This window comes from Hypomesus nipponensis, chromosome 18 (genome assembly GCF_054491055.1).
Source record: "Hypomesus nipponensis isolate SF chromosome 18, ASM5449105v1, whole genome shotgun sequence".
Classification (NCBI taxonomy): Eukaryota; Metazoa; Chordata; class Actinopteri; order Osmeriformes; family Osmeridae; genus Hypomesus; species Hypomesus nipponensis.
Window position 1 is genome coordinate 19,028,063 of NC_140378.1, and position 25,741 is coordinate 19,053,803.

At 50.1% G+C, this 25,741-nt stretch overlaps 2 protein-coding genes across 6 annotated transcripts; both read right to left on the reverse strand.

Moving 5' to 3' along the window:
- Positions 1 to 686: 686 nt before the first annotated feature.
- sycp2 (synaptonemal complex protein 2) lies at positions 687 to 23,268 on the reverse strand. Of its 5 annotated transcripts, none has more exons than XM_084679352.1 (47): positions 23,163 to 23,268; positions 22,698 to 22,808; positions 22,356 to 22,496; positions 22,137 to 22,267; positions 21,874 to 21,976; positions 21,655 to 21,679; positions 21,250 to 21,335; positions 21,060 to 21,154; positions 20,924 to 20,958; positions 20,450 to 20,592; positions 20,299 to 20,351; positions 20,036 to 20,081; positions 19,538 to 19,642; positions 19,357 to 19,417; positions 19,036 to 19,184; positions 18,264 to 18,338; positions 17,934 to 18,032; positions 16,723 to 16,840; positions 16,375 to 16,523; positions 15,092 to 15,163; positions 14,832 to 14,886; positions 14,407 to 14,458; positions 14,214 to 14,296; positions 13,399 to 13,970; positions 13,144 to 13,277; positions 13,014 to 13,050; positions 12,838 to 12,899; positions 12,702 to 12,747; positions 12,461 to 12,501; positions 11,496 to 11,553; positions 11,123 to 11,297; positions 10,911 to 10,975; positions 10,379 to 10,552; positions 10,073 to 10,204; positions 8,449 to 8,626; positions 7,587 to 7,915; positions 6,802 to 7,083; positions 6,405 to 6,462; positions 6,160 to 6,282; positions 5,698 to 5,886; positions 5,153 to 5,358; positions 4,610 to 4,704; positions 4,211 to 4,310; positions 3,903 to 3,961; positions 1,884 to 1,962; positions 1,407 to 1,463; positions 687 to 1,167 (listed from the first exon to the last, which is right to left on the reverse strand). In XM_084679352.1, the coding sequence occupies exons 2-47, from the start codon at positions 22,722 to 22,724 to the stop codon at positions 1,096 to 1,098; spliced, it is 5,226 nt and encodes a 1,741-aa protein (XP_084535478.1). In that variant the 5' UTR covers positions 22,725 to 22,808; positions 23,163 to 23,268; the 3' UTR covers positions 687 to 1,095. The 5 variants fall into 5 exon arrangements, with proteins under 5 accessions (XP_084535478.1, XP_084535477.1, XP_084535475.1 ...); XM_084679351.1 differs by having other exon boundaries at positions 10,073 to 10,201; positions 12,838 to 12,902; XM_084679349.1 differs by having other exon boundaries at positions 12,838 to 12,902.
- Positions 23,269 to 23,306: 38 nt separating this feature from the next.
- On the reverse strand, positions 23,307 to 25,465 carry ppp1r3da (protein phosphatase 1, regulatory subunit 3Da). The gene is made up of 2 exons (XM_084679357.1): positions 25,309 to 25,465; positions 23,307 to 24,831 (listed from the first exon to the last, which is right to left on the reverse strand). Exon 2 carries the CDS (start codon positions 24,801 to 24,803, stop codon positions 23,883 to 23,885), a length of 921 nt encoding a protein of 306 aa, XP_084535483.1. The 5' UTR covers positions 24,804 to 24,831; positions 25,309 to 25,465; the 3' UTR covers positions 23,307 to 23,882.
- Between the last annotated feature and the right edge of the window lie 276 nt (positions 25,466 to 25,741).

Below are 25,741 nucleotides of genomic sequence, written 5' to 3' on the forward strand. Positions count from 1 at the left end.
AGGGGAGGGGAGAGGGGGGGGCGTCTGGAGGCTGTGTCTCTGCTGTGAGAGCTGCCTGAAGGAGCAAGACTCGGACTGGATGAGCACACTCTTCTTCTGTGGTTAAGAAAGGCACTGCACGGAGGAGACGATGAAGAAAACAAAACAATCTTGTCAGTTGGTGTCGTTTTTGTTGTTGTTTAATGAACGGACTCCTTTGGGAAAAGGTGGTGAATCCATCTTTGGAGGGAGGGAAGTTGTGCATGTGATCGGTCATGTGACCGGTTTCACCTTTCTTGTTTGAATCATGTTTCTCACGTGGGGCTATGACCCACGTGCTCTGGACTTGGGTGGGGAAGATTTTCATATCAACTGTACATATGTCAATCTAAACTGGACTGTCGATGTCTTAATTGAAAAGAGGAATCCTTTGTAAGCGCTACTTGTCTTCAAAATACAAGGTCTTTTTTAAAACTCCTTGCCTCCTCTTTTTGTGATATTCGGGATTTTGTAGCGGGATATGCATAACTCAATCTTCAACATACAGGGAAACAGCAACAGGCTGGTTCGGTTAGTCCACATGAACATTCTACATTGGGTGGAAACATCACTGAACTGTTTCTTTATAAGTAATGTACTTTTAATATATTTATATATTATAAAATTGTTATTGTCTTCTGTTACCAGGTAAGGACTTTGTGCATCAGTGTGGCAAACTTTCATTTATTTGAAATTCAAAAGCACCGGGGAACATGGTCATTTTAACAGATTTGAACAAAATTGTTCAAAATATAGTTATTACATTCATTATTTATTAAAAAATATTACTCCATTACCAGAGATGGTTAAAAACGTACAAAAGGTATTGTAAAACATCAAGCCAATGGGGCCAATTAGTAACTTACAAATGAATAAATAACAAACATTTCCTAATATTTGAATAATTAACATATATATTAATACATACAGAGTCTATCCATGTATGTATATTTAATTGACTTTAACCTAACTTAGAAATAACCGAACTTGTGAGACCATGAACCTCTCATGACCCTCATTCTGTGTGAGCTAAGGGTGTACGGTGAGAAACAGGAGACCTTTTGGTGTCGTCCGGAGTCAGAACATGGGCCCCTCCGGCAGGAACAGAGCCTTCAGTCCTCTACGGACGCTCTGGATCTCCTCCTCCTGCTGCAAGGACACAGACCGGGGAAGAAAAAAACACACACCCCTGCTTTTATAACCCTCATGACAACACCCTCAGGGCTGTATCTGAGAGCTTTGTCTGGGCCTTCAGGACGAGGACGACAGCAGTGTGGACATCAAGGGAAAGAAGGAGACCAGAAGGAACAGGTAGGCAGGCCGAAGTGGACCTGATTGCTGGTAGCTCAGCCCCTGTGCTCGGGTCTGTCACTGTCAGGCCCACTCACCATCTCCTTGACGAGGCGATCCTGGACGGACTTCATGTCTTTTCTCATCAGACACATCTGGTAGGGAGAGGACATGACAAGGGTTTAAAGGTGGGATGACTCGGGGATCGCAGCAGCATCAGGACACACACTCCACAGGACGCACAATGAGGTCATTAGACCAACAAAGGTCATTAGATGAAATGTAACTATGTCTGGTTTCATCTTAACCAAAAGGGGTTTAATGTACATTTGCAAGGGGTTGAAATAATCTCGCACTGCATTGTTATTCATGGCCTACACTGAAGGGAAATATGTTACTTGTCACATAATTGTTTTTATTTAAACTACCCACCTCTAGTCAATGGTATATATAGAGAACATAGTTTATAAACTATATTAATATTATTATTCCCTTTATCTCTCATTTAAACCCTTGAGCCACAGAATGCCAGCTCCCCCAAAACAGTTTCAAACGTTTCATGTTCCTGTCTGCACCTGTGAGGTGAAGATGTGTTCCTCGTACTCCAGGCTGTGAGACGTTTTGGTCTGGAAAGCCGTCTTCAGGCTCTGCAGTCTGCCAGGCCCAGACGAGGAGGAAGATAGTGAGGAGGTCAGGGAGGAGGAGGTCAGGGAGGAGGTCAGGGAGGAGGTCAGGGAGGAGGAGGCCAGGGAGGAGGAGGTCAGGGAGGAGGAGGTCAGGGAGGAGGAGGTCAGGGAGGAGGAGGCCAGGGAGGAGGAGGTCAGGGAGGAGGTCAGGGAGGAGGTCAGGGAGGAGGTCAGGGAGGAGGTCAGGGAGGAGGAGGCCAGGGAGGAGGTCAGGGAGGAGGAGGCCAGGGAGGAGGTCAGGGAGGAGGAGGTCAGGGAGGAGGAGGCCAGGGAGGAGGTCAGGGAGGAGGTCAGGGAGGAGGTCAGGGAGGAGGTCAGGGAGGAGGAGGCCAGGGAGGAGGTCAGGGAGGAGGAGGTCAGGGAGGAGGTGGTCAGGGAGGAGGTGGTCAGGGAGGAGGAGGCCAGGGAGGAGGTCAGGGAGGAGGAGGCCAGGGAGGAGGTCAGGGAGGAGGAGGCCAGGGAGGAGGTCAGGGAGGAGGAGGCCAGGGAGGAGGTCAGGGAGGAGGTCAGGGAGGAGGTCAGGGAGGAGGAGGTCAGGGAGGAGGAGGTCAGGGAGGAGGAGGTCAGGGAGGAGGTCAGGGAGGAGGAGGCCAGGGAGGAGGTCAGGGAGGAGGCCAGGGAGGAGGTCAGGGAGGAGGAGGTCAGGGAGGAGGAGGCCAGGGAGGAGGTCAGGGAGGAGGTCAGGGAGGAGGAGGCCAGGGAGGAGGTCAGGGAGGAGGTCAGGGAGGAGGTCAGGGAGGAGGAGGTGGCCAGGGAGGAGGAGGCCAGGGAGGAGGTCAGGGAGGAGGAGGCCAGGGAGGAGGAGGTCAGGGAGGAGGTCAGGGAGGAGGTCAGGGAGGAGGTCAGGGAGGAGGTCAGGGAGGAGGAGGCCAGGGAGGAGGAGGTCAGGCAGAGAGTCGAAGGCAAGCGGGAACAAGCAAACGTTTTAGAGGAGAGAATTAGGACAGACAGGACTTAGTTTAGTGGTTCCCAAGCTTGGGGTCTTGACCCCTACAAGGTGTGGCCTGAAATTGTAACAAGGTCGTGGGAGAAGAAAGAAAACACAAACAAGCATGTCCCTGTATTTCAAAAACAAGCTGATCGAAGTATCGGTTGATGATGCTGCAGAAACACAAACAGCCAAAATGAAATCCAATTGAATCATTAAAGCCTAAATAGTTTGGGAAACCATGATTTAGTTTGAGTTACCAATACAAAGGTCTACACAACAAGTTATTTAGGTGACCCGAAACACAATCAAGTAACCTAGTTAACAGTCATTGTGGTTTAGGAGTTTGATTTGATCAAAAGATGAAAGGAGGCGACCCTATACAAAATCAAGTAACTAGGTAAGTAAACATGAAAGGAATCGGCCCTGTCATTAACCTGATTGTTCACACAGTCAAGTAAATGCTGTGTCATGTCACCAGTCCACAACAGGGCCACAACAGCCAGCCTGAGACAGTTGGCCTATTTCAGAGCATTAGGGACATTCTGCAGTGCCATCTCCCTCTCCACTGTTACCTAATCTAACCCTGGGAAACAATGCATTGCATAATCTGATTTCTCTGAAACGTTGCCCCCACACCCCCACCCTGGTTTAGAAGAGCGAGGGCTGTAACCAACAATCATGTGAAACGACCAAACAGGCATCAGATCCCAGAGAACAGGAAGCGCAGATGACGACAGCTCAGAGGATAGTTGTGTTGGTTTGGTCTCCCTCCCAAGTGTTATGAAAGTAGACAAAGTGCGAAGTTTCTCTGAGAACGGAGTCGAGGATGACTGGACAGTCGGGTCAAGTTCACGTGTGTGACGGTGTGAATAAGTGGAACAACGTGTTCCTTTCAACACTCACTGGGCCAAACTGGGAAAGAGCTAGTGAGGGAGGAGGAGGTCACACACACACACACACACCCCTGCAGGCCTCACCTTCGGGTCTCTCTCTCCTGGTAGCAGTGGAAAGCTACAGACTGCTTCCTCCAGTATGTCTGACAGAGGAAAAAATAGATAACAGGGATTCAATCAGCAACACACGTGTCTGGGGGTAACCTTATCAACCGGCATCTGATTGACCCCTGAAAGCCTAACTCTCCCATACTTTTCCAGGCTTTTCACAGCGCGCAGCACTAACACCAGTGACATCTCTGTGGTTCTACTGTCTTGCTGTACTTGTACTGATACTGATTGGTAGCTGGGGTGTCAGTGCGGGTGTGAGGCAGGGGGGGGGGAAGGCCTACGCTCAGCTCCTTCTCCATGTTCTTCAGAGTCACGCTGTCTTTCTCCAGGTTGCCCATCTCCTCGAGCAGAACATTCCGGACCTGCTCAAGATTCTGGGACCTGGGAGCAAACACACACACCATACACACACACACACACACACCATGCACACACACACACCATGCACACACACACACACCACACAGTTAAAGATGTTTAACATGTTTAAAACACGGACGGTGAAACATATCATCTCATTTAGCTCAAGCTTAAAATTCCATAAACTATTAACAAGTTACAATAAACAGTAACTTTTATCAATAACGTTTTTTCAAACCTTTGAAACTTTTTTCCCCAAGACCTTTGTAAAACCTTTAGAAACTTTTTTTTTTAAATAGTAAAAAACAAAGAAGCCCCACCTGTGTTGGCTGACCTGCAGGCTGACAGAGGAGACGTGTTGCTGCACGGTCTGCAGAGACTGTTTGGTGTACATCTCCATCCTCCTGGACCGGCCCTGCACACACACACACACACACACACACACACACACACACACACACACACACACACACACACACACACACACACACACACACACACACACACACACACACACACACACACACACACACACACACACACACACACACACACACACACACCAGCTGCTTAGTCCTGTAGTCTACATGCAGCAGGTCTATGTTCCTGTATTTTTGCATTTTTGTACTTATAGATTTATACATTTTTTATTTTATATTGTATATTATAGCTACTTAACTTTGTATATTTTTTATTTTATTCAAAATAACTTAGTAGTAGTTAGACTTGTACACCACTATTCTATATTTATGATCCTTATATGTTGAAAGTATGCACGTTCCTGCCAAAGTAAATTCCTTGTCGGTGCAAACTTTCATGGCGATTTAAACCCCTTTCTGATTCAGATTCTGTCGTCTACCAACCTGGAACTTCCTCTGTAGCTCTGAGCTGAACTGCCGACACATGCCGGCCATATCAAGGGGGCTCGTGCTGTAGGGCAGGTCCACCTCCACCTCCACATCCATCTCCCCCTCCTCCTCCTCCTCCACACTGGCCTCCCAACATCTGGACGTCACGGTGCGTGAGGATACCTGTCTGCCCACCTCCCCCTCTGGAGACACCTTTATGACTGTTCACACACACACACACACACACACACCTCTTTCAGATGCACACGGTACAGTATGAATGGGTGATGGGTCATTCAATTGATGATATCCACTAGCCAAAGCACAGCTGAACACCTGTTGATGTTAGAAGCCTCACTAAAGGAGAGTCTAGACCCGTCTGCCTCACTACAGGAGAGTCTAGACCCGTCTGCCTCACTACAGGAGTGTCTAGACCCGTCTGCCTCACTAAAGGAGTGTCTAGACCCGTCTGCCTCACTAAAGGAGTGTCTAGACCTGTCTGCCTCACTACAGGAGTGTCTAGACCCGTCTGCCCCCCGCCCCCCCCCCCGACGTCTCACTCGTGTCATGAGCCCTCTCGCTCTGGACGTGGCGGAAGCTTGTCTTGGTTGCCACGGGGACCACATCCTCCATGTTTTTTCCATCCTGGTCCTCTTCTCCGTCCTCCTCCTCAGTGCTGCTGTGCTCTTCCCAGCTCTGGGCTTGGCCTAGGAGGCGGGGCTTAGCCGCTGGGAGGTGGGGCTTAGCCGCTGGGAGAACGGGCCGGAATAGGAAACCACAGAACACGGTGTTATTTGATCCCCACCCTCAATATTTTATTTACGTTGCAATTTTTAAATCAAAATCTAATTTGCTTATAAAAAAGGGCAATACAAATGTCACAGAGGGCTTCACCTAGGCTACATCCATAGAACGAGACCTACACCCTCAAGGTTTCTTAGAGAGTTCAAATAGAAGTTTAAATTTGGTACAGTAAAAGGATGAACAAACACAGGTAAGCATGTTACACTGTCTTGTCTTACATGACTTGAATAGTTTCCTGGGCCTGATCTTGGCAGCTTGATCTCTCATCTTGCTCCTCTTGACTCCTTTCTCCTCCTCCTCCTCGTTCTGGGACTTGGAGTTGCGACGCTTGCGGCTCGGTCCTGTGAGGACAACCAAAGCACACACACCAGATCTGAGTCGATGACTTCCAATTAGCTATGATGTATCCCTGCGTATCTCTGAGGAGAAATGTGTCAAGCCAGTTTAGTAGCAGAGGGATCACCTGAAATGTGATAGTGGTGTTGGTCTGGCTTGTGCTGCCGGTCAGATGATGGTGTTTTCTGTCAAGACACAGGGACATGTTTGCACAACAGCCAGACTTCATCTTCTAATTAATGTATTTGTATCGAACGATTATGAACTTTGTTTATTAATGGAACAATATTCCTGTTGATTAGAACAATCATGGACAGGAAGTAAATGGTCACAATCGAGGATCTACTGTAGATCTCTTCTGGTACGTTTCTATATTTAGAAAATATAGAACTCAACTTTTGAGTTGAGGACTGAAAAGCACTACTACATATGAGACGAACACAGTTCATGCCTTCTGTCCCTCACTGGATCCCGTAGTCCCCAGTACTGTAAATACAGGAATGGCAAGACCACAACATCCCTACCTCGAGCTTGGTAGCCATGGCTACCGGCTTGATCTCCACTCTCGACACCGACACCACAGACCTTGACGAGGATTGGCTCAGCGTTACCCTGGAGACCAGCGACTCCTGGTCGAAGCCGAAATGGATGCCCTGGTTGAGAGTGTCTCCGGGGGCAAAGCGGGAGTCGAGGGGGGAGAGAGGGGGGGTCCTCTCCAGAGCAGTGGAGGTCAGGAGGGGCTGGGAAGACTGGGAGAGAGGGGACTGGGCAGGGGAGAGGGCCCGCCTGATGGGGCTCAGCTGGGGCTGATGGGGGGGGAAAGAGGGAAGGGAGGGAGACGGAGAGAAGGGAAGAGGGAGAGAGAGAGGAGAAGAGGGAGAGAGAGCGGGGAAGAGGGAGAGAGAAAGGGGAAGACGGAGAGAGGGGAAAAGGGAGAGAGCGGGGAAGAGGGAGAGATCGGGGAAGAGGGAGAGAGCATGGGAGAGACGGGAGGGGAGACACAGAGAGAAGGTGAGAAAGACAAAGAAGAAGAAAGAGACAGAGAGGACAGACAGACAGGAGAAAAACAGAGGAGAGCGGTAGAGAGAGAAAAGAGAAGCGGAAGAGAGAGAAAAGAGAGAGAAACAGAGAGCAGGGGAAAGAGACACAGCAAGGGAGAGAAAAACGCAGGAGAGATATGAATCTATCTTTAATCTACCTAAGGACCTAATCACTATAATTGTTTGATGAGAACGACCGTGAGGGCATCCTCCACACCATCCTGACAGGCTGACCCTGGGAAACAGCTCAATCCTGTCCTGTCTCTCACCTCCACAACACTGGGCCTCGGGGCTCGAAGGACCGGGCTCTGGCCGAGGGGGTCGAGGGGGCAGAGAGAAGGGAGAGGGGTGAGGGATGGGAGAGGGGTGAGGGATGGGAGAGGGGTGAGAGGAGGGAGGAAGGGCATCTTCACGGCCTTGCCGTCGCTCCTACTCCGGGCGCTGTGGAAGGTGGAGGGTTTGGAGGCTCCGTCGCCGCTGCGAGGGGGCTTAGGGAAATCTGGGAGAGGCGAGGGGGGGGCGCCGCAGACGGGAGAGCCGGAGAGGGAACCCAGCGGGGTGGGGGGGGACCTGGGCAAGACGGGCGTCCTCTCGGCAGCTGTGGGGGGAGAGAGAGGGAGGGGGGAGAGAGAGAGGGAGGGGGGAGAGGTCGAGACAGGCACAGATGTTGAGACAGCTGGACCTGGAGGAGAGGTCGATAGGAGAGGGGGGTGCTTTACGTCGCACATCAGATCACTTTCCAGTCCCAAAGAGTCAAAGAGTGACTTTAGACGGGTCAGGACAGGACAGCTGGTCTCTTCCCAGCGTCACATCTGAAGAGACGGACCAAACTGGAACAGACACAGTGTGTCTCACCTAGACCACCAAGGCATGTCAACAGAGCTGGAACTCTGACCTCAGATGTACCAAGAGTTCACCAGGGGCTTTCTGGGCCAGCAGTGTGAACATTCCTCGCTCTACATCCCCGCACCCTCCAAACCCACACCCACACCCACACAGACACACACACACACACCCCACCCGTCAACCCTGACAGACATGGGAGCATCTATCCCAGCAGCTGCTTACGTGAGGTGGAGGTGAATGTGTGTGCTGAAGGTCTGATGTTGACCTATATGTGTCGTGTCATACCCGTGCCTCTCATCCTCTCGATGGGGGGAGGAGAGAGAGAGAAGGAGGCCAGCCGGGACGCCCAGGAGGCCTTCACCACACTCGTCTGGTCCCTGGCCGGGGGGGGAGTCTTCTTTTTCCTCACCTCCTCCTCGACGACTCTCTTGCTCTTTTTCTCCACCTCTCCGCCGAATGGCTTCTGTTGAACCGTGAGTAGAGAGAAGGGGGGTGGTTTTGTGGATCTGGTTTGTGATTTAAAAGTTGTAACTACAGCACACTGTAGACTGTATCTTTGAGGATGTGGTGATAGCATCAACAGGGTGTTTCCAACACACAGAAGGAAGGAGGGAGGGACAGGGGGAAGGAGAAAGGGACAGGGGGAAGGAGGGAGGGACAGGGGGAAGGAGGGAGGGACAGGGGGAAGGAGGGAGGGACAGGGGGAAGGAGAAAGGGACAGGGGGAAGGAGGGAGGGACAGGGGGAAGGAGAAAGGGACAGGGGGAAGGAGGGAGGGACAGGGGGAAGGAGGGAGGGACAGGGGGAAGGAGGGAGGGACAGGGGGAAGGAGAAAGGGACAGGGGGAAGGAGGGAGGGACAGGGGGAAGGAGAAAGGGACAGGGGGAAGGAGAAAGGGACAGGGGGAAGGAGGGACAGGGGGAAGGAGGGAGGGACAGGGGGAAGGAGGGACAGGGGGAAGGAGGGAGGGACAGGGGGAAGGAGGGAGGGACAGGGGAAAGGAGGGAGGGACAGGGGGAAGGAGGGAGGGAAGGACAGGGGAAAGGAGGGAGGGAGGGACAGGGGAAAGGAGGGAGGGACAGGGGGAAGGAGAAAGGGACAGGGGGAAGGAGGGAGGGACAGGGGGAAGGAGGGAGGGACAGGGGGAAGGAGGGAGGGACAGGGGGAAGGAGGGAGGGACAGGGGGAAGGAGAAAGGGACAGGGGGAAGGAGGGAGGGACAGGGGGAAGGAGGGAGGGACAGGGGGAAGGAGAAAGGGACAGGGGGAAGGAGAAAGGGACAGGGGGAAGGAGAAAGGGACAGGGGGAAGGAGGGAGGGACAGGGGGAAGGAGGGAGGGACAGGGGGAAGGAGGGAGGGACAGGGGGAAGGAGGGAGGGAAGGGGGAAGGAAGGAGGGAGGGACAGGGGGAAGGAAGGAGGGAGGGACAGGGGGAAGGAAGGAGGGAGGGACAGGGGGAAGGAAGGAGGGAGGGACAGGGGGAAGGAGGGAGGGACAGGGGGAAGGAGGGAGGGACAGGGGGAAGGAGAAAGGGACAGGGGGAAGGAGAAAGGGACAGGGGGAAGGAGAAAGGGACAGGGGGAAGGAGGGAGGGACAGGGGGAAGGAGGGAGGGACAGGGGGAAGGAGGGAAGGACAGGGGGAAGGAGGGAGGGACAGGGGGAAGGAGGGAGGGACAGGGGGAAGGAAGGAGGGAGGGACAGGGGGAAGGAAGGAGGGAGGGACAGGGGGAAGGAAGGAGGGAGGGACAGGGGGAAGGAGGGAGGGAGGGACAGGGGGAAGGAGGGAGGGAGGGACAGGGGGAAGGAGGGAGGGAGGGACAGGGGGAAGGAGGGAGGGAGGGACAGGGGGAAGGAGGGAGGGAAACGGGGAAGGAGGGAGGGACAGGGGGAAGGAGGGAGAAAGACCACACCTTAGGATAAGGCGGTTGCTCTGTCTCTGATTGGCTGTTGTTGTCGTCTGGCACTTTGAAAGTCTTGGTGGCGGCCGGAGTCTTGATTGTCTTCATCTTCTCCAGCTCCTGATCCTGTTCCAGAGAAGCCTTCTGGTGGGGGCATCATCATGTAACAGGATTACACATGCGCTCGGACATTACAACTGGTAAAATTAGAGGATGAAGGTTAATAAAAGGGTCTGTGTGTGGGGGGAGATATGGGGGAGGGGGGGGAAAGGAGCCTGTTGATGGGGAGAGGTGAGCAGTGAAGAGAGATGCGCCGACCTTGGGCACGGACGGCGGCTCCGTCTCTGATTGGCTGTCGCTGCCGTCGCTGTCGGGCTCCCTGTAGCTCTTGGCGGTGGCGGCAGCTCTCTGGGGCCTCCTGGTGGTTCTGCTGCGCCCTGCAGGCTCCTCTCTGGACCCCAGACCACCTGCCTCCCTCACACCAGAGCCCTTCTGTTGAAACACAGGACGGCAGTGACACCTAGTGGCTGACTGAGGTACTGCACCGCTGCACAGAGCAGGGGTGGCATGCGGCCCTCGAGAACCAGGAGTGAGCACCCCTGTTGTAGAGGATGTTGTTATGGAAGCTGGGACGGTTCTGGGGGAAGATTTTACAAACTAAATGTTTCCGTTTGCTAGTTACTGTTCGTTTGGCGAACAGATGTGTTGTAAAGCGGCAGATATTCACAATGTTAAATACTGAAAACGGCTCACACAGACCCAGGTGTTCCAGAACTAGCGTCTGGTTGGTATTTAAATGAGGCTGGATGAGCAGTTGTGACTCTGATGGGCTCCTGGTGCTTAGTCTTACCTTCTTGGGCTTGGCATTCTCCTTCTCAGCTTTGGAGGATGCACGGAGGAAGTCTGGGGAATCGACTAAAACACAGAGGGGTTTAAACAAGAGACCTGCGCGTCCAGAAAATACATACAGGCTAAAATAACAGTCAAATATCACCGTGATAACAGGCGGAACTACTTTGTGAAGCTGACCTCTGACCTCCAGGCAGGCGGAGGGTTACGTACGTGTGGTGTCCGGTGCGGGGGCCCTGGCTCTGGCTGCAGGCTGCCTGCTGTAATCGGTCACTTTGGGCTTGGCCTTCCTGCTGGACTCCCTCAGCCAGCTGACCTCAGCCCCACCGCTGGTGTCTGTGTCACTGAACAGGTGCTTCTTCACGTGGCGTCTGGGAGGGGCCTGGGGCTGGGGGGGGCATGAACACACACACACAGAACACATACACACAAATGCACACACAGACACAAACAACACACCCACACACAGACACAAACAACACAAAGGCCATGATAAGTTTACACCGAGGTCATATAAGCACACAGAGAGAGGAGTGAAAGTGACCCGTCAACACCACTTCTGATAGATCACTTTAACAACTAATACCTTTGAGAGCAGGCCCTTCTTGGTAGTGCTGGGCAGAGCCCAGGAGTCGTACAGGGCACTGGAGACACACATCATCATGAAGGTCACACACACACATTAGAAAGAGTTTAGCATCAGCAGTAGGGGGCTGTGAGACCACAGGTTCAGAACAGCCCAGGTGCAGAACAGCACAGGTATAGCACAGCACAGGTGCAGAACAGCACAGGTGCAGAACAGCCCATGTGCAGAACAGCACAGGTATAGCACAGCACAGGTGCAGATCCTCAGGTGCAGAACAGCCCAGGTGCAGAACAGCACAGGTGCAGAACAGCACAGGTATAGCACAGTACAGGTGCAGAACAGCACAGGTATAGCACAGCACAGGTGCAGAACAGCACAGGTGTAGAACAGCACAGGTGCAGAACAGCCCAGGTATAGCACAGCACAGGTGCAGAACAGCCCAGGTGCAGAACAGCACAGGTGCAGAACAGCCCAGGTATAGCACAGCACAGATGCAGAACAGCCCAGGTGCAGAACAGCCCAGGTATAGCACAGCACAGATGCAGAACAGCACAGGTGCAGAACAGCCCAGGTATAGCACAGCACAGGTGCAGAACAGCACAGATGCAGAACAGCCCAGGTATAGCACAGCACAGGTGCAGAACAGCCCAGGTATAGCACAGCACAGGTGCAGAACAGCCCAGGTGCAGAACAGCACAGGTGCAGAACAGCACAGGTATAGCACAGCCCAGGTGCAGAACAGCCCAGGTGCAGAACAGCCCAGGTGCAGAACAGCACAGGTGCAGAACAGCACAGGTGCAGAACAGCCCAGGTATAGCACAGCACAGGTGCAGAACAGCCCAGGTGCAGAACAGCACAGGTGCAGAACAGCCCAGGTGCAGAACAGCCCAGGTGCAGAACAGCACAGGTGCAGAACAGCCCAGGTATAGCACAGCACAGGTGCAGATCCTCAGGTGTATTCTTACCTGCTGTCAGCGGCTGATGACTCATTGGTCTTCACCTTGAGCTGAAGAGCAGAACAGGGACATTCACAATTCAACTTTTTTGTTAGAAACAAGCTTTTTTTTTGCCATAGATGTGTCTACTGGTATTACTATTCAGTGCTGCTGGATCAAACGATGTTTAGAATACATCAGCACATGGTCCTTCTCAGTAACAGAGTGCAGTGCAGTTGCGTATGTAATGACGAAGACCAGCTTTATTTACCCCGATACTCATCGGTGAGTCCATAGTGAATGCGAAGATGTCCTCTCTGCGGGCAGGGGAAGGAAAGGAAGTGATGTCACAGGAGTCCTGTCAGATCAGCCGTCCAGCTCACGATCTCCTGGCTAGAACCACTTACCCGTTTGTCTCCACTGCACTTTTCCTGCTGTTGCTGTAGGACTTCAGAAATCCAGAGGCTTGCTTCTGAGGATATTCAAGGGTGAAATGCAGGGACAGAAGTTCATGTTTATAACTAAAACAAACAAAAGAGCAGCTCAGTAGTAGAAAACAGGGCTGTAGAGGAGCAGGACTGACCTTGGCCGGGGGCAGCCAGCTTTTCTCAAACAGAGATCTGACAGGACAACAGCAAAGCAGGGGAAGTTCATACCCAGGAGTGATTCTATCAGAAATAAAATATTCAACCGAGTTCCAACCTGTCTGCTACCTTTTGGGGGCCGGAGGGTTCTTGGGAGGAGAGGCGGGGTGTGGCGAGGTCTCGCGGGCAGAGATGGCGGGGGTGGGGAAGTCGTAGCGGCTAGAGATGAGCTTCACAATGCCGTCTGCCACAACTGCATCCCTCTGGACACACACCAGCAGACAGCGACACGTGAGCAGGACCCAGACGGTTCACTCACGTGTGAAGTACAGTGTGAAGTAGAGGGACATCAACATGATTCCATTTCCAGAGGCAGGTTCTTACCTTCTCTCTGCTGGAGTCTGGTCTTGAGGCTTTCACCTTGGGGTTGGGGGTCGGCCTCTCCTGCAGGCCCTTCTTGCTCTGGGTGAGGGAGGGCTTTACTGGAGCCTTGGCCAGGACAGGCTCTGGATCTTGGGGCTTCTGGCTCTTAGCCTTCCCTTTACCCTGGCTCTGCCTCCCCGTCAGCTGCTGGAAGTCTCCGACACCATGCCCTTCGGATCCACCTCTGCTCTGGGACCTTCCTCCCTTCTCAGGCCCTTTCTTCCTAGATCCACTTCGCTCCTGGGGCCCACCTCGTCCCTGAGGCCCACCTCCCTCCTGAGGCCCACCTCTTCCCTGAGGCCCACCTCCCTCCTGAGGCCCACCTCTTCCCTGAGGCCCACCTCGTCCCTGAGGCCCACCTCGCTCCCCAGGCCCTTTGTCCTGCTGCTTCCTCTCCCGGAGGACCTCCTGCAGGCGCTGGGTGAGCTGGGCGTGGAGCTGCTTGTGACTGGCATGGCCTGAGCTCGGAGCCTGGGCTCTCTGGGCGGAGGAAGGCCGATCCTGCTGCCCCACGGTCGGCACAGACGCTGGCTCTGCATGGAGGAAGAGTGGACCAGGAACGTTTACACTGCTGTAATGTTCAACTCTGTACCGTTCACTTTGTGAATAACATACCATTAAAATGAATAAGGGAGACTACAGTACAGCAGATTTTGTTGGTCTGATCTAAACCGAACAGAGGGACTTTAAACGAGGTTGATCCTCGTTGTGTTTTAATCCAAGCTCGACTATTCAGAGATGGCCTAAGAGATGAGAAGAGACCTTGTCTTGCTTACCGGGCTGGGGCAGAGCCCTGCTGAACCTCCTCTGTCCTGGCTGCAGCGTGTCAGAGACCGATCTCTTGGTCCAGTGGGTGAATCTGTGGAACCAATCACAGACCCACAGTCAGTCACACCACCTGCACCGTCCTCGTGTGTGTGTAACCCTCATGAAAGTGTCAGTGTCGCGAGCGCACGGCTGTGTACATACATCGTCCTCTCCGTGGTCGCGGTGGGCTGCGAGTCCGGAACAAAGCTGTGCTCTGAAGACAACAGCAAAAGGGGAATGTGGAATTGTTTACAAAATTATACTTTTCAACCTTTCGAAACCTTTTCAAAAAATGTTTTTCAACCTTTCAAAACCTTTTTTTCACACACAGTGAAAGGAGAGGGGAGAGGAGAAGAGGAGAACAGAGAAGCCTAAAACAGAGTAGCTGAGTACAGTAGAGTCCTCATCAAGTACTTAGTCAATGATGCAAACTTATTTATTTTTTTTATAAATCGCTAATATTTTTTCAACCAGTTCATTTTGCACTTTGGGACAGTGAGGATTTGTTGTTGTTGTGAGCCCTGGTCTACGAGAGGTGTCACATTCAGGAGGGTGTTTCAGGAGGGTGTTTCAGGAGGTTGCTTTACCAAGAGGCTCCTCGTCACCCTGAACCATCTCCACCACTTTGTCCACTGGGATGTTCTAAAAGACAGCAGGAACACAGAGCACAACCCAAACTGGATGAACACACAACACCAGTTCACACTGCTCCAACACTCAGACTAGTCCTAAATTAAGAGAAAAAACAATCAATGAAAATCTCCATTGAGATAGTTTAGTGTAGTACTAAGCTTAATCCATGTCTGGGACACGGGGCCTCCGGGTGGTAGATGAGGCTGTGACCCACCCTGCGGTACTGCTCAGACAGGGCCGCTGGACGGACTCCCCTGGAGCTGCTTTGGGGCAGAGCAGCATCCGCCTGGAGACAGAGACGGACCACAGGAGTCTCAATTCTGTCTGTTCGATTTGAGATCATCCGTTTTACGCCTCACACACAGACATTTATATATGATAGATCATCATGTAAATCACAGCAACGAGCTCTCCGTCTCTGTGCTTCTGTGTGAGTGAATGTTGCCAGGATGAATGTTATCATTTTTTATGTTCCCGGTATCATCGCCAGTACATCTGGTGATGTGATGTTTCGATGCTGTGATGACTGCTTCCGGTGATATGGGTGAATGTGATCACTATGATCACTATAATCACTACACAATGTACCTCAGCAGCCATGGCACCTGTGGTGGTGCTCTCCTGCTGGGTGTCTCCAGAGGGATGCTACAGCTCACCTGTGCTCTCCTGCTGGGTGTCTCCAGAGGGATGCTACAGCTCACCTGTGCTCTCCTGCTGGGTGTCTCCAGAGGGATGCTGCAGCTCACCTGTGCTCTCCTGCTGGGTGTCTCCAGAGGGATGCTACAGCTCACCTGTGCTCTCCTGCTGGGTGTCTCCAGAGGGATGCTGCAGCTCACCTGTGCTCCCCTGCTGGGTCTCTCCAGAGTCAGGCTGCAGCTCACCTGTGCTCTCCTGCTGGGTGTCTCCAGTCAGGCTGCAGCTCACCTGTGCTCTCCTGCTGGGTGTCTCCAGTCAGGCTGCAGCTCACCTGTGCTCTCCTGCTGGGTGTCTCCAGTCAGGCTGCAGCTCACCTGTGCTCTCCTGCTGGGTGTCTCCAGTCAGGCTGCAGCTCACCTGTGCTCTCCTGCTGGGTGTCTCCAGTCAGGCTGCAGCTCACCTGTGCTCTCCTGCTGGGTCTCTCCAGAGTCAGGCTGCAGCTCACCTGTGCTCTCCTGCTGGGTGTCTCCAGTCAGGCTGCAGCTCACCTGTGCTCTCCTGCTGGGTGTCTCCAGAGTCAGGCTGCAGCTCACCTGTGCTCCCCTGCTGGGTGTCTCCCAAGGGATGCTGCAGCTCACCTGTGCTCCCCTGCTGGGTCTCTCCAGAGTCAGGCTGCAGCTCACCTGTGCTCTCCTGCTGGGTGTCTCCAGTCAGGCTGCAGCTCACCTGTGCTCTCCTGCTGGGTGTCTCCAGAGTCAGGCTGCAGCTCACCTGTGCTCTCCTGCTGGGTGTCTCCAGAGTCAGGCTGCAGCTCACCTGTGCTCCCCTGCTGGGTGTCTCCCAAGGGATGCTGCAGCTCACCTGTGCTCTCCTGCTGGGTGTCTCCAGAGGCAGGGAGAGTCCGGGGGTCTTGCTCCTGCTCAGGTCAGCCAGGCTGGGCTGGGCCTGCTGCTCAGAGGAGTTCATCAGCTCCAGGGCTGGTTTCATCCTGGCCCTGCTGTTAGGAGTGGCTGGCAGGGAAGGAGGCGTAAGATGGAGGGTCAGCAGGACAGAATGTTAGTTCAGACAGACACACACACACACAGACACAAACGCAAGTCCAGACGTACACACAAAAACACTCACTCGAAACGCACACAGAATCAAGACAAAACTCGACCAGATTTCTCCAGCAACAGGAAGTCAGGCAGTAGGGAGGTGTGTCTTTACCCGTTGCCATGACGACAGTGAAAGGACTGCCGCCGCGGCCTCCTCCTCCTCCTCCTCCTCCGCTGCTGCTGATGAAGCTGCTGGACTCAGACGTTCTCCTCCTGGCTGGAGCCATCATCTGGAGGGTGGTGTGTGTGTGTGTGTGTGGTGCGTGTTTATAAACTTATAAAGCCTTTAATGATATTTATAGAATAAATGATATTTATTTTCACTATAGAATAGTGAAAGTACTTAGCTGTTACATTGACTATATATTTTAATATACTTGAAATGTGTAGCAGGTTTGATCTAAGAAAACCAATCAGAATTACTAACTGAACTGCTAAGACTCTATTAAGAATCAGAATTTTACAGAACTTAGCTTGAACTGTCAACAAGAGCAGAACTTCCAATGTGCCTGTCCTTACAAATTGCAAATAGTGCTGTCAGTTTAACGCGTTATTAATGGCGTTAACGCAAACCCAAATTAACGGCGTCAATTATTTTATCGCGCGATTAACGCTCTTTTTGGCCTAGCAAACTTTGTAGTTTTTTTTCACATGCTGTTGCAACAACTACCGACGTTTGAAAAACTACAACACCACACCGGATCTAGCTAGACCGGAAACAAAACAACAGGCATGCCAAACACTCGTTTGTCTTGCGAGCTGGCTAAAGAGTAGTAGCAGAGCCCGTTTACGGATATTAGACATTCTCTGGTAGTAGGCTAACGTTACGTTTTGAGTGGATGACGAGCGCGAGATGCCGAAATGGATGCCAATAAGATTCTGAATGGAAAGTTTGCTTTTAAAAAGTTGCCAAATGGTTCTATTGACAAGACCAGTGATCTGTGTGTTTTGTCATTGTAAACTGAGCTATCAACGCAGCACGTCCAGTCTGAAATACCACTTGATGGCCAAGCACACAGCTGATGCGAATTCTCTGCCCCCTCGTCAAAGCCAGGCGATTGCAATGTTGTTTTCAATAAAAAAAATATTTGCACAAAGCAATCCGAACCACTTTTCTATGTTGATAAGAGCATTAAAATTTGAAAAAAGATTGGGACAAAAAGAAATCAGGGACATTTAGAATAGATTTATTGTGATTAATCGCGAGTTAACTATGACATTAATGCGATTAATCGCGATTAAATATTTTAATCGTTTGACAGCACTAATTGCAAATAGACTTGACAAGTTTCAACTGCGCAAACAATCTCTGTGGCAGATCACCTTCAGGGGTGTGGAGCGAGGGGGCTGCAGCCAGGGGGCGCTGTTCTTCCCTTTGTCCAGACCACTGACGTGAGACGCATGCTTCTCATTGGCCACAGTCTGTTTGGGGAGGAACGCACAGAGCAAGCCTCACTGATTAACACCTAGCACGCAATGCTATCGCAACCAGGAAAACAAGCATTCCTAAATAGCTCAGGGGGAATGGATATAGCTCAGTGAGGTCACAGGTTCAAATCCTGTCCTGTATGTTGCTTTGGATTAAAACAGTCTGCTAAATGAATACATAATTATATAAGACAATTATTAGCTGTGGTTGAGGCTGTGTCTTACCTGGGAGTTGCTTTCATCCAGGATGATCTGGACTGTGGTCTTCACCACAGACGTGCCGGTCTTGCCCACAAAAGTCTGCCAGGGAGAAAAAGGTTTGTAAACATTACATTTAGTCTTTTAGCAGACGCTCTTATCCAGAGCGACTTACAGTAAGTACAGGGACATTCCGCCAAGGCAAGTAGGGTGAAGTGCCTTGCCCAAGGACACAAAGTCATTTGGCACAGTCGATCCGGCAACCTTCTGATTACTAGACCGATTCCCTCACCGCTCAGCCACCTGACTCTCCGTTCATTTTTAGAATATATAAATGTAGAAATGCTTTAATGGACAGTTTTGAGTGAAGTGTGACAGGAAAGGCATGGAAAGAGAGAGGGGCAACTGCTGAACCCATGATTTTGTCGTCTTATCTGCCATGTTCAACCATCTAGTGTTCAACCATCTAGTGAATACTAGAAAGCTTAGGGTCTTCAAGAAAACAAACTAAAAGCATCCTAACCTAACTATCTATCTCCATCCATCTGAAACAGTCTAACTACATAGCTCTCTGTATCGATCTAGAACGTTCTCGAAGAGGCCAGGTGCACCCTGTTCTTGTAAGGGTCTAGAACTCTCTCTGACAGGCCAGGTGTACCTTGTTCTTGTAACGATCTAGAACTCTCTCTGACAGGCCAGGTGTACCTTGTTCTTGTAAGGGTCTAGAACTCTCTCTGACAGGCCAGGTGTACCTTGTTCTTGTAACGATCTAGAACTCTCTCTGACAGGCCAGGTGTACCTTGTTCTTGACGTGGCCGTAGACGCTGCGCGCCGCCTGCAGGATGTCCAGGGAGGAGCTGAAGTGCAGGCAGAGGGAGGAGCCCTCCAGCCCGCTCACACACAGCGGCTCAGACAGCTTCAGGCTCAGCACACACCTCCGCCCTTCCTCTGGGGAGGGAGACAAGACACACACGTAAGAAGAGACACATGCACGTACAGACACACACACACACACACACACACCCAAAGACACACACCAGGGGGCAGTCACACACTACTGGAGAGGCCAAGTTATAGGTTGTGCGATAAGAGTCTAAATACTATAATGCTGACTGGCTACCTTTGATGTCGTAACTGTGGACTTCATTCTCTGGGATGCAGACAGTGTCCCACTGGCCTTCCTGTGAGACCACACAACCAAAAACACACAAAAACTTGTGTTAGGAAGTTGTGTGTGTGTGTGTTGCATGTACGCTGAGTGTGAGTGTGGCTGGGGAAAGTGTGTGTGTGTATGTGTGTACCTGTGCGTTTTCATCAGCCAGAGAGAAGTAGAAGGAGATACTCTGGCTTCCCAGGTTGAAGTCGATCCAGAACTCCTCCAGTTTCTCGTCAGCGGGCATCAGCAGCTGGGAGCGAACAACATTCTCATCAACACCTGCTACCTAACCACCAGGATACACTCCCTTCATCACATCCTGCTACCTAACCACCAGGATCCACTCCCTTCATCACCTCCTGCTACCTAACCACCAGGATCCACTCCCTTCATCACCTCCTGCTACCTAACCACCAGGATCCACTCCCTTCATCACCTCCTGCTACCTAACCACCAGGATCCACTCCCTTCATCACCTCCTGCTACCTAACCAGCAGGATCCACTCCCTTCAACAGCTGGTGACTAGGCCTCGTCAACTGTCAAAACTGTTCAGTTTCCTAGTTGTCAACTTCCTAAGTGTTAGGTTTCTCAGCACTGTAAAACCTTCAGATTAACGACCAGGGGTTCCCAGGGGGCACTGACCTCATGCTTGTCTAGAAACACCTCCAGACAGGGGTAGGAGAACACTCTGTAGGGAAGAGAGAGCATGAACGGTGACAGACCAATCACTGACTGAGAAATGACAGATGAACCCTAATAATACCCTAATTTAACAATAACTTCAATGCTAAGAATACATGAAGAGTTAATAAAGCTCTGAAAAAGGCAAATATATCTCTAAAGATTTTATGGGCAAATCCAAGAAAGGCATAAAATAAAAGGGGATTTCATGGGACAGGAAGTACCTTCTACCATCTCCCTGCATCCCATTCACCAGATTCAGAAACTTGCGGCAGTCCTGTGCAAACAAGAGAAACATTAACAATCCGATACTGACTGAAATGGCCTCCCGCTCCCGTCTATAACACAGAATGTTCTCTGACGGCCCGAAGTCACCGTCTCAAACTCAGAGTCCTGGATCTTGTTGAAGGCGTTGGCAACGAAGCCCATGCTGAACCAGCGATCCGCCAGCTCCCTCCGCTGCCCCCTGGTGGTCATCCGACACAGCGCCTCCATCAGGGCAATCTGCAGGTCGTAGTCTAACGCGTAGTGTGGGAGCGAGCAGGGGCATAGGTTTCATTATACACACACGCACATTATTTTGAAAGCGGCAAATCTTCCCCCTTCCACTTTTTACTAAGAAAGTCATATTTAAGGGCCGCATCCTCAGTTATATATATATATAAATAAATAAAAAGCTGTCCCACCCATATCTTAAACCAAACCTACCAGCCTGTGTGTGTTCATGTGTATGTGCAGTAAGAGTGGGAGTTTAAGTGAGTGTGTGAGTGCGGTCTCCGAATGATTCAAGGCTGTTGTTTTAAACTACATTTGGGTGAAAGGGTCACTGAGGGACAGGATCAAACTTACCTCCACCCACCAAGATCCTGCCAGCCAGGTTGGTCCTGAGGAGATGACCATACATCAGCAACTAATCAACAAACGCTACACACCGGTGGTGGGAATATAATGTTGAGGCCCGTTGACGCAAACACGTATGGCATACATGATGTCAGAGGCATCCTGAGACGACAAGATCTTCTTCTCTTTCTTGAGATCCACGGGCATCTTGTCAAGAATGATGTTTAGTTTCCGAATCGCCTGCGGTGATTCAACACAGATGTTTAGCAGGAGAGCAATGTTCGCTGGCACGGACGTTTAAACTTCAAGGACTTGGAAGAGGATGTTCTCCTCACCTCTTTCTGGATCATAATGTTCACCCGTGGGTCTGCGGCCAGTTGGCCAATAGGAAACAGCAGAGACTCAGTGATTTGATGTTTGCCTGTAAGAGTCAGGTCGAGTTCTCAGTTGGACAGTGTCATCTCTTCCTTTCAGGGCTGTCCCGACTAAGATTTTTTTTGGTCGACCAAGACTCGACTAAAACGTCTGAAAATCGACTAATCGAAATTTGAAACGCTTTTTTTCACACACACAAAAAAAAACGTACAAACATTTTAGCGATCTGACATTTGCAAATCTATCTAAACCATAATACAACCTGTTTATTTGGTCAGTACAGCAGATAATCTAGGACCAGAAGCGCACAGTTCTAAAGAACCAGGGGTGAAAATAATGTTTGGTTTTAGTTATTTGACACATACCCTCTTTGCTTGCTTCGTGAACAACCTACGAGAGGGAGGAATAAAGAAATAAACAAATCGATACATACATAAATCATTCAGCCGCTATAAAATAGGAGTTGGGTATATTGTTTAAATAAAGAAACCGGTAAGACACAAACCTCCATTATTTCCCTGACTAAAGGTTAACTGTCTAAGAAGAGCAGTTGTTCTGCCCTTTGTGGGTTGGTGTTAACTCACCAAGAGAGCATCAAAGAAGTCTTCTGCGAGGTTGGTCAGGGCCTCAGTACTCAGCGTCACTGCCTCCACCCACAACAACCTGGCTTTCTCATACCACTGAACCATGTGCACACAGACCATTTCCCATCAATCCATCCGACCAAACAAGAAATACAACGCGTGTAATACAGATTATAATTTGTCAGATTTCGTTTATATTTGTCCACAAGACGTTGAGCTGCTGAATTAGGCTGTATAAATTAGTGCTGTCGAAAAAAATACTTATCTTCTTGACCAGACCCTGGGATACCATGCCTGATAACCCATTTCCCCCTGGGGCAACCAGATTTTTCCCACACTTGTGCAGGATGCAAAGCCCCAAACAAGCATTCTTGATGTTCCTTTGATCTAACTCCTACAAAAAAAAGAAGAAAAAGGACCCTCCGCCCTTAGACAATGCTATTTAGACCTCTGGGAATGGTAAGCCTAGTGATATTTCTTACTCTGCTGATTAATTGATCCAACTTGCTGACGAACTGTCTGGAGCACTTTAGAGCCGTTTCATCGCTGATGTCATGTTGTAAAAAGTCCTCCAACGCTTTGACATTGCTGCCCTTTAGCACCTCATCCAACAATCTCTCAACCTAAATGCAAAAACAGATTCAAGCCTTTTCACCTATTAACTTTGGTCCGACCTTTGTTTACAAGTTAAAACACAACAGCACAAAACAAATTTGTGATATTATTATTTATATTATTTGTTATATTTAGCCAGCTAGCTGAGCTGGAAGTTTATTAACGTCTTCTTCATCAGTTATGATCATTTAGCAGGACTGCGTTCTTACCTGTTGGTCCGGATGAGGCGTCATCATAAGCGTCACTCGCTGTTTCACACCGAATCTTCCTCACGCTGTAGTTAGCTCGGCTTCCCCGATCTTTTATCTCAATCGAAATATCTGTTGTCAGAGACAACAGAATCTACCGTATTATATGTTACAAACATATATATAATTCAAAAGTCTACATTGGTTTATTAGTTCCCAATTGAGATACGATAGTAGCTGTTAGCTAGGTAGACTAGCTAGCTCTAGCTAAACCTCAACTGATTGCTCGCCGCCTCAAGTTAGACTAGCCAACTCGAGACAAGCTGTTATGTCCTACTACTAGCTAGCAAGGTACATTAACACCGCGTACACTTTTAAACAGCACTCTTTGATATTTCAAGGATACGTTGTTTAACTACTAACAAGTTACGCTCATATATATATATTTTTTTTTATCGACTAACGAAGAATAAACTTACAACAAACCTGTACAATTTCCTCAGCGGGCGAGTGTTTGGGCTTGCGGTCAAATCTAGTCTGTCAACAGAGCGCGCGAAAATGTTACGGCAGTAAGAGTGCGCGTGTCCAACACCAACGCAACAAAAAAAACATTGAAAACTTTCAGTCAAATCCATTCATCTATCCAGTTTTACTCTCAAGTCTGTGTTGGTACAAGTGAGGATCAGTGTATAGCAGTGCATTTGCTAGGCTAACAATTCAGAGGCCTGATGTTAAACTTGCCCCATCATCAAATTATTTGCATAGTAGAATGTTTGGCAATGAATCTTGTTTCAGTATTGTACCACAAATCAACAAGGTTTGTTTTACAATTAATCACCTAAAACATTATTAAAATAAAATAACACATCCAACCAGTATAAAACAAACTGGTAAAAGTGCATAATTCAGTTAGAAATCACAATCACCTACAGTATTTCACAATAATGTGCTCAGTTTTAAGTTCAAAGTGCATTTGTTAAAACCAACATGCACTACAGGGAAGCATGTGCCCCTTTACAAATACAAAACCCATGCCTTCACGCTGTGTTTTTGTGGCATTGATGTTTGGCAACCAAACTTTGTGCCTCAGTGAAGTATGTCGTATTTTTTTTTCTATGTTAAACTGCACTGAACTGCTGTCTAATGCTTACTACAAACAATCAAAAAGTGCCCATTGTATTTTTAAAATTCCTTTTATGTGCTTTTCTAAATAAAGTGCACCATGCTGTCTTCACATTCCTTTGGTACTGTTAGCTTGTAGCTATGGTTGATCAACTTATAGTTCTGCCCATCGTTGTTGTCCCAGAACTCAGTGCCACACACTTTGTAACGGATGGCAAACTCCAGCCCCGCCCCGGCTTGCAGGAAAGGGGGCACGGGCAAGTGGAAACGAAAAGTGTCACAGTTGAGCTGGCTGTCAACTCCCTCCCGGGGCGTGGCGACAGTGGACACCCACGAAGCCTTGGTTTCTGTGAAGCTCTTCCATTCTGTGAAAGAGTAACGCACGCTGACCTCTTTCTGAAAGTCAAGGTTGACGACCTGGGTGATGCCAATGATGCCCAACTCGAAGCACAAGACCCGCTCCAGGCACACCTTCCGCTTCTGCAGACACCTGAGGAACTCTGGGTCGTCTCCCGGCTGATGGGGGAACACTGGTTTCAGGTACGGCAGAGAAATCTCCAGGTTTTTTCCCCCCGCCAACTCCGCGCCCATCAACAGCCTGAAGGTGACATGATGTGGCACGAAGGGGTCTTCTCCGGTTCTGAAAACCTTCACGTCCTCCAGATCCACACCCAGAGAGTCCACAAAACGCACCCTGGCACTGCGAGACTGCCTCCTCCTCTCGTTGGGGGAGGGCAGAGAGCGAGAGCGGCCCCGGATGATGGGTTTGGGCGCTGGTTCACAGGAGACCCCTCGTCTGAACTCCACTTCTTTGGCGCCTGGGGGCCTTGGGCCTGGGGGCCGGATTGCAACCGGCTTCCTCTCTGCGCCAGAATTGGACCGAAGCATTTTGGTAACGTTGATGGTGAGGCTGGGCATACAGGCATTGCTGGGGGATAGTGGCACTCCAGGGTCTACTGTCCTGGGGGGAATCCTTTTATCCCCGATGGACCATGCTCCCGCCATGCTTTCTAATGAAGACACCCCTGCAAATCTAATGACAGGAAAATACATGCAATATTATGGGGTCAGTACATTTTAGTATTTCGTTTGTAGGTGTCATGAAGAAAACACATTCTGGTTCTTCGTTGGTTATTGTACTGTGTGGCAGCCAGTAATGCACATCACGTTTAGACAAAGCCTACTTCAAAACCAAAATGGTCAAATACATAGCAAAGAATAGCGTGTGAAATGAAACTCAATCCTGCAGCCTACTTGTCAAGAAGCACAATTCGGTCCCTTCTCATAACAATTAAAACCTATTCGTTAAAGGAATGGATATACCTGCTTCAAATTGCAACTTTATTTCACTTTAGTGAAAGTGGGCGTAACTTTTCCAGTGTCTGAATAGCCTCGTTAGTGCATATATTCATCTGTCGGTACCACCAGAAACGGTAGACTGACAGCAGGCTACTTAGATTGTTGCCTTTGTTTAATAGAACAAACTGACATTATAACATTTAGGGCTTACCAACAGTCATCAGGCTAAAACGATATTATCGAGCAACATTTACTTCGCAGGTTGAAGACGAAGCCTGGGCTTCCATTTGTAGCAACGATTTTACGAGAATGGCCCATTTCCGTGTGTCATTGCGCAGACAGACCATACATGATATACACTGTATGTGGCATAGCCTAAGTAGCTTCACAGACCCACCGTCAAGAAAATGCCTCGTCAGAGATCAGCATTAATGCGCGCAGGTGCTGGATTTCTAAGAATTGGGAAATGCAGTTGTTATAGAAAATGCAGTGGCGTGTGTGTGTTACATGGTAGCTTTGGTTACACATGTTTTCTTCCTCTGAGATTGAAAGCGATATGAATATTTACAGGGTAACATTTGAAAACAATTATAAGCTGTCTATTTTTTTATTGAACGGTTTGGTGGAAGAGACCAAAGTACTAC

What these genes read in the sequence shown, in the direction of transcription:
- ppp1r3da (XM_084679357.1), bottom strand. Translation starts at nt 24,803, where the DNA reads ATGGCGGGAGCATGGTCCATCGGGGATAAAAGGATTCCCCCCAGGACA.
- sycp2 (XM_084679349.1), bottom strand. Translation starts at nt 22,724, where the DNA reads ATGATGACGCCTCATCCGGACCAACAG. An exon ending in CCACAGTTACGACATCAAAG is followed by an intron (nt 19,185 to 19,356) that starts GTAGCCAGTCAG and finishes CTCCCTCCCCAG; the next exon opens with AGGAAGGGCGGAGGTGTGTG. An exon ending in AGAAGGGCCTGCTCTCAAAG is followed by an intron (nt 11,298 to 11,495) that starts GTATTAGTTGTT and finishes TGCCCCCCCCAG; the next exon opens with CCCCAGGCCCCTCCCAGACG.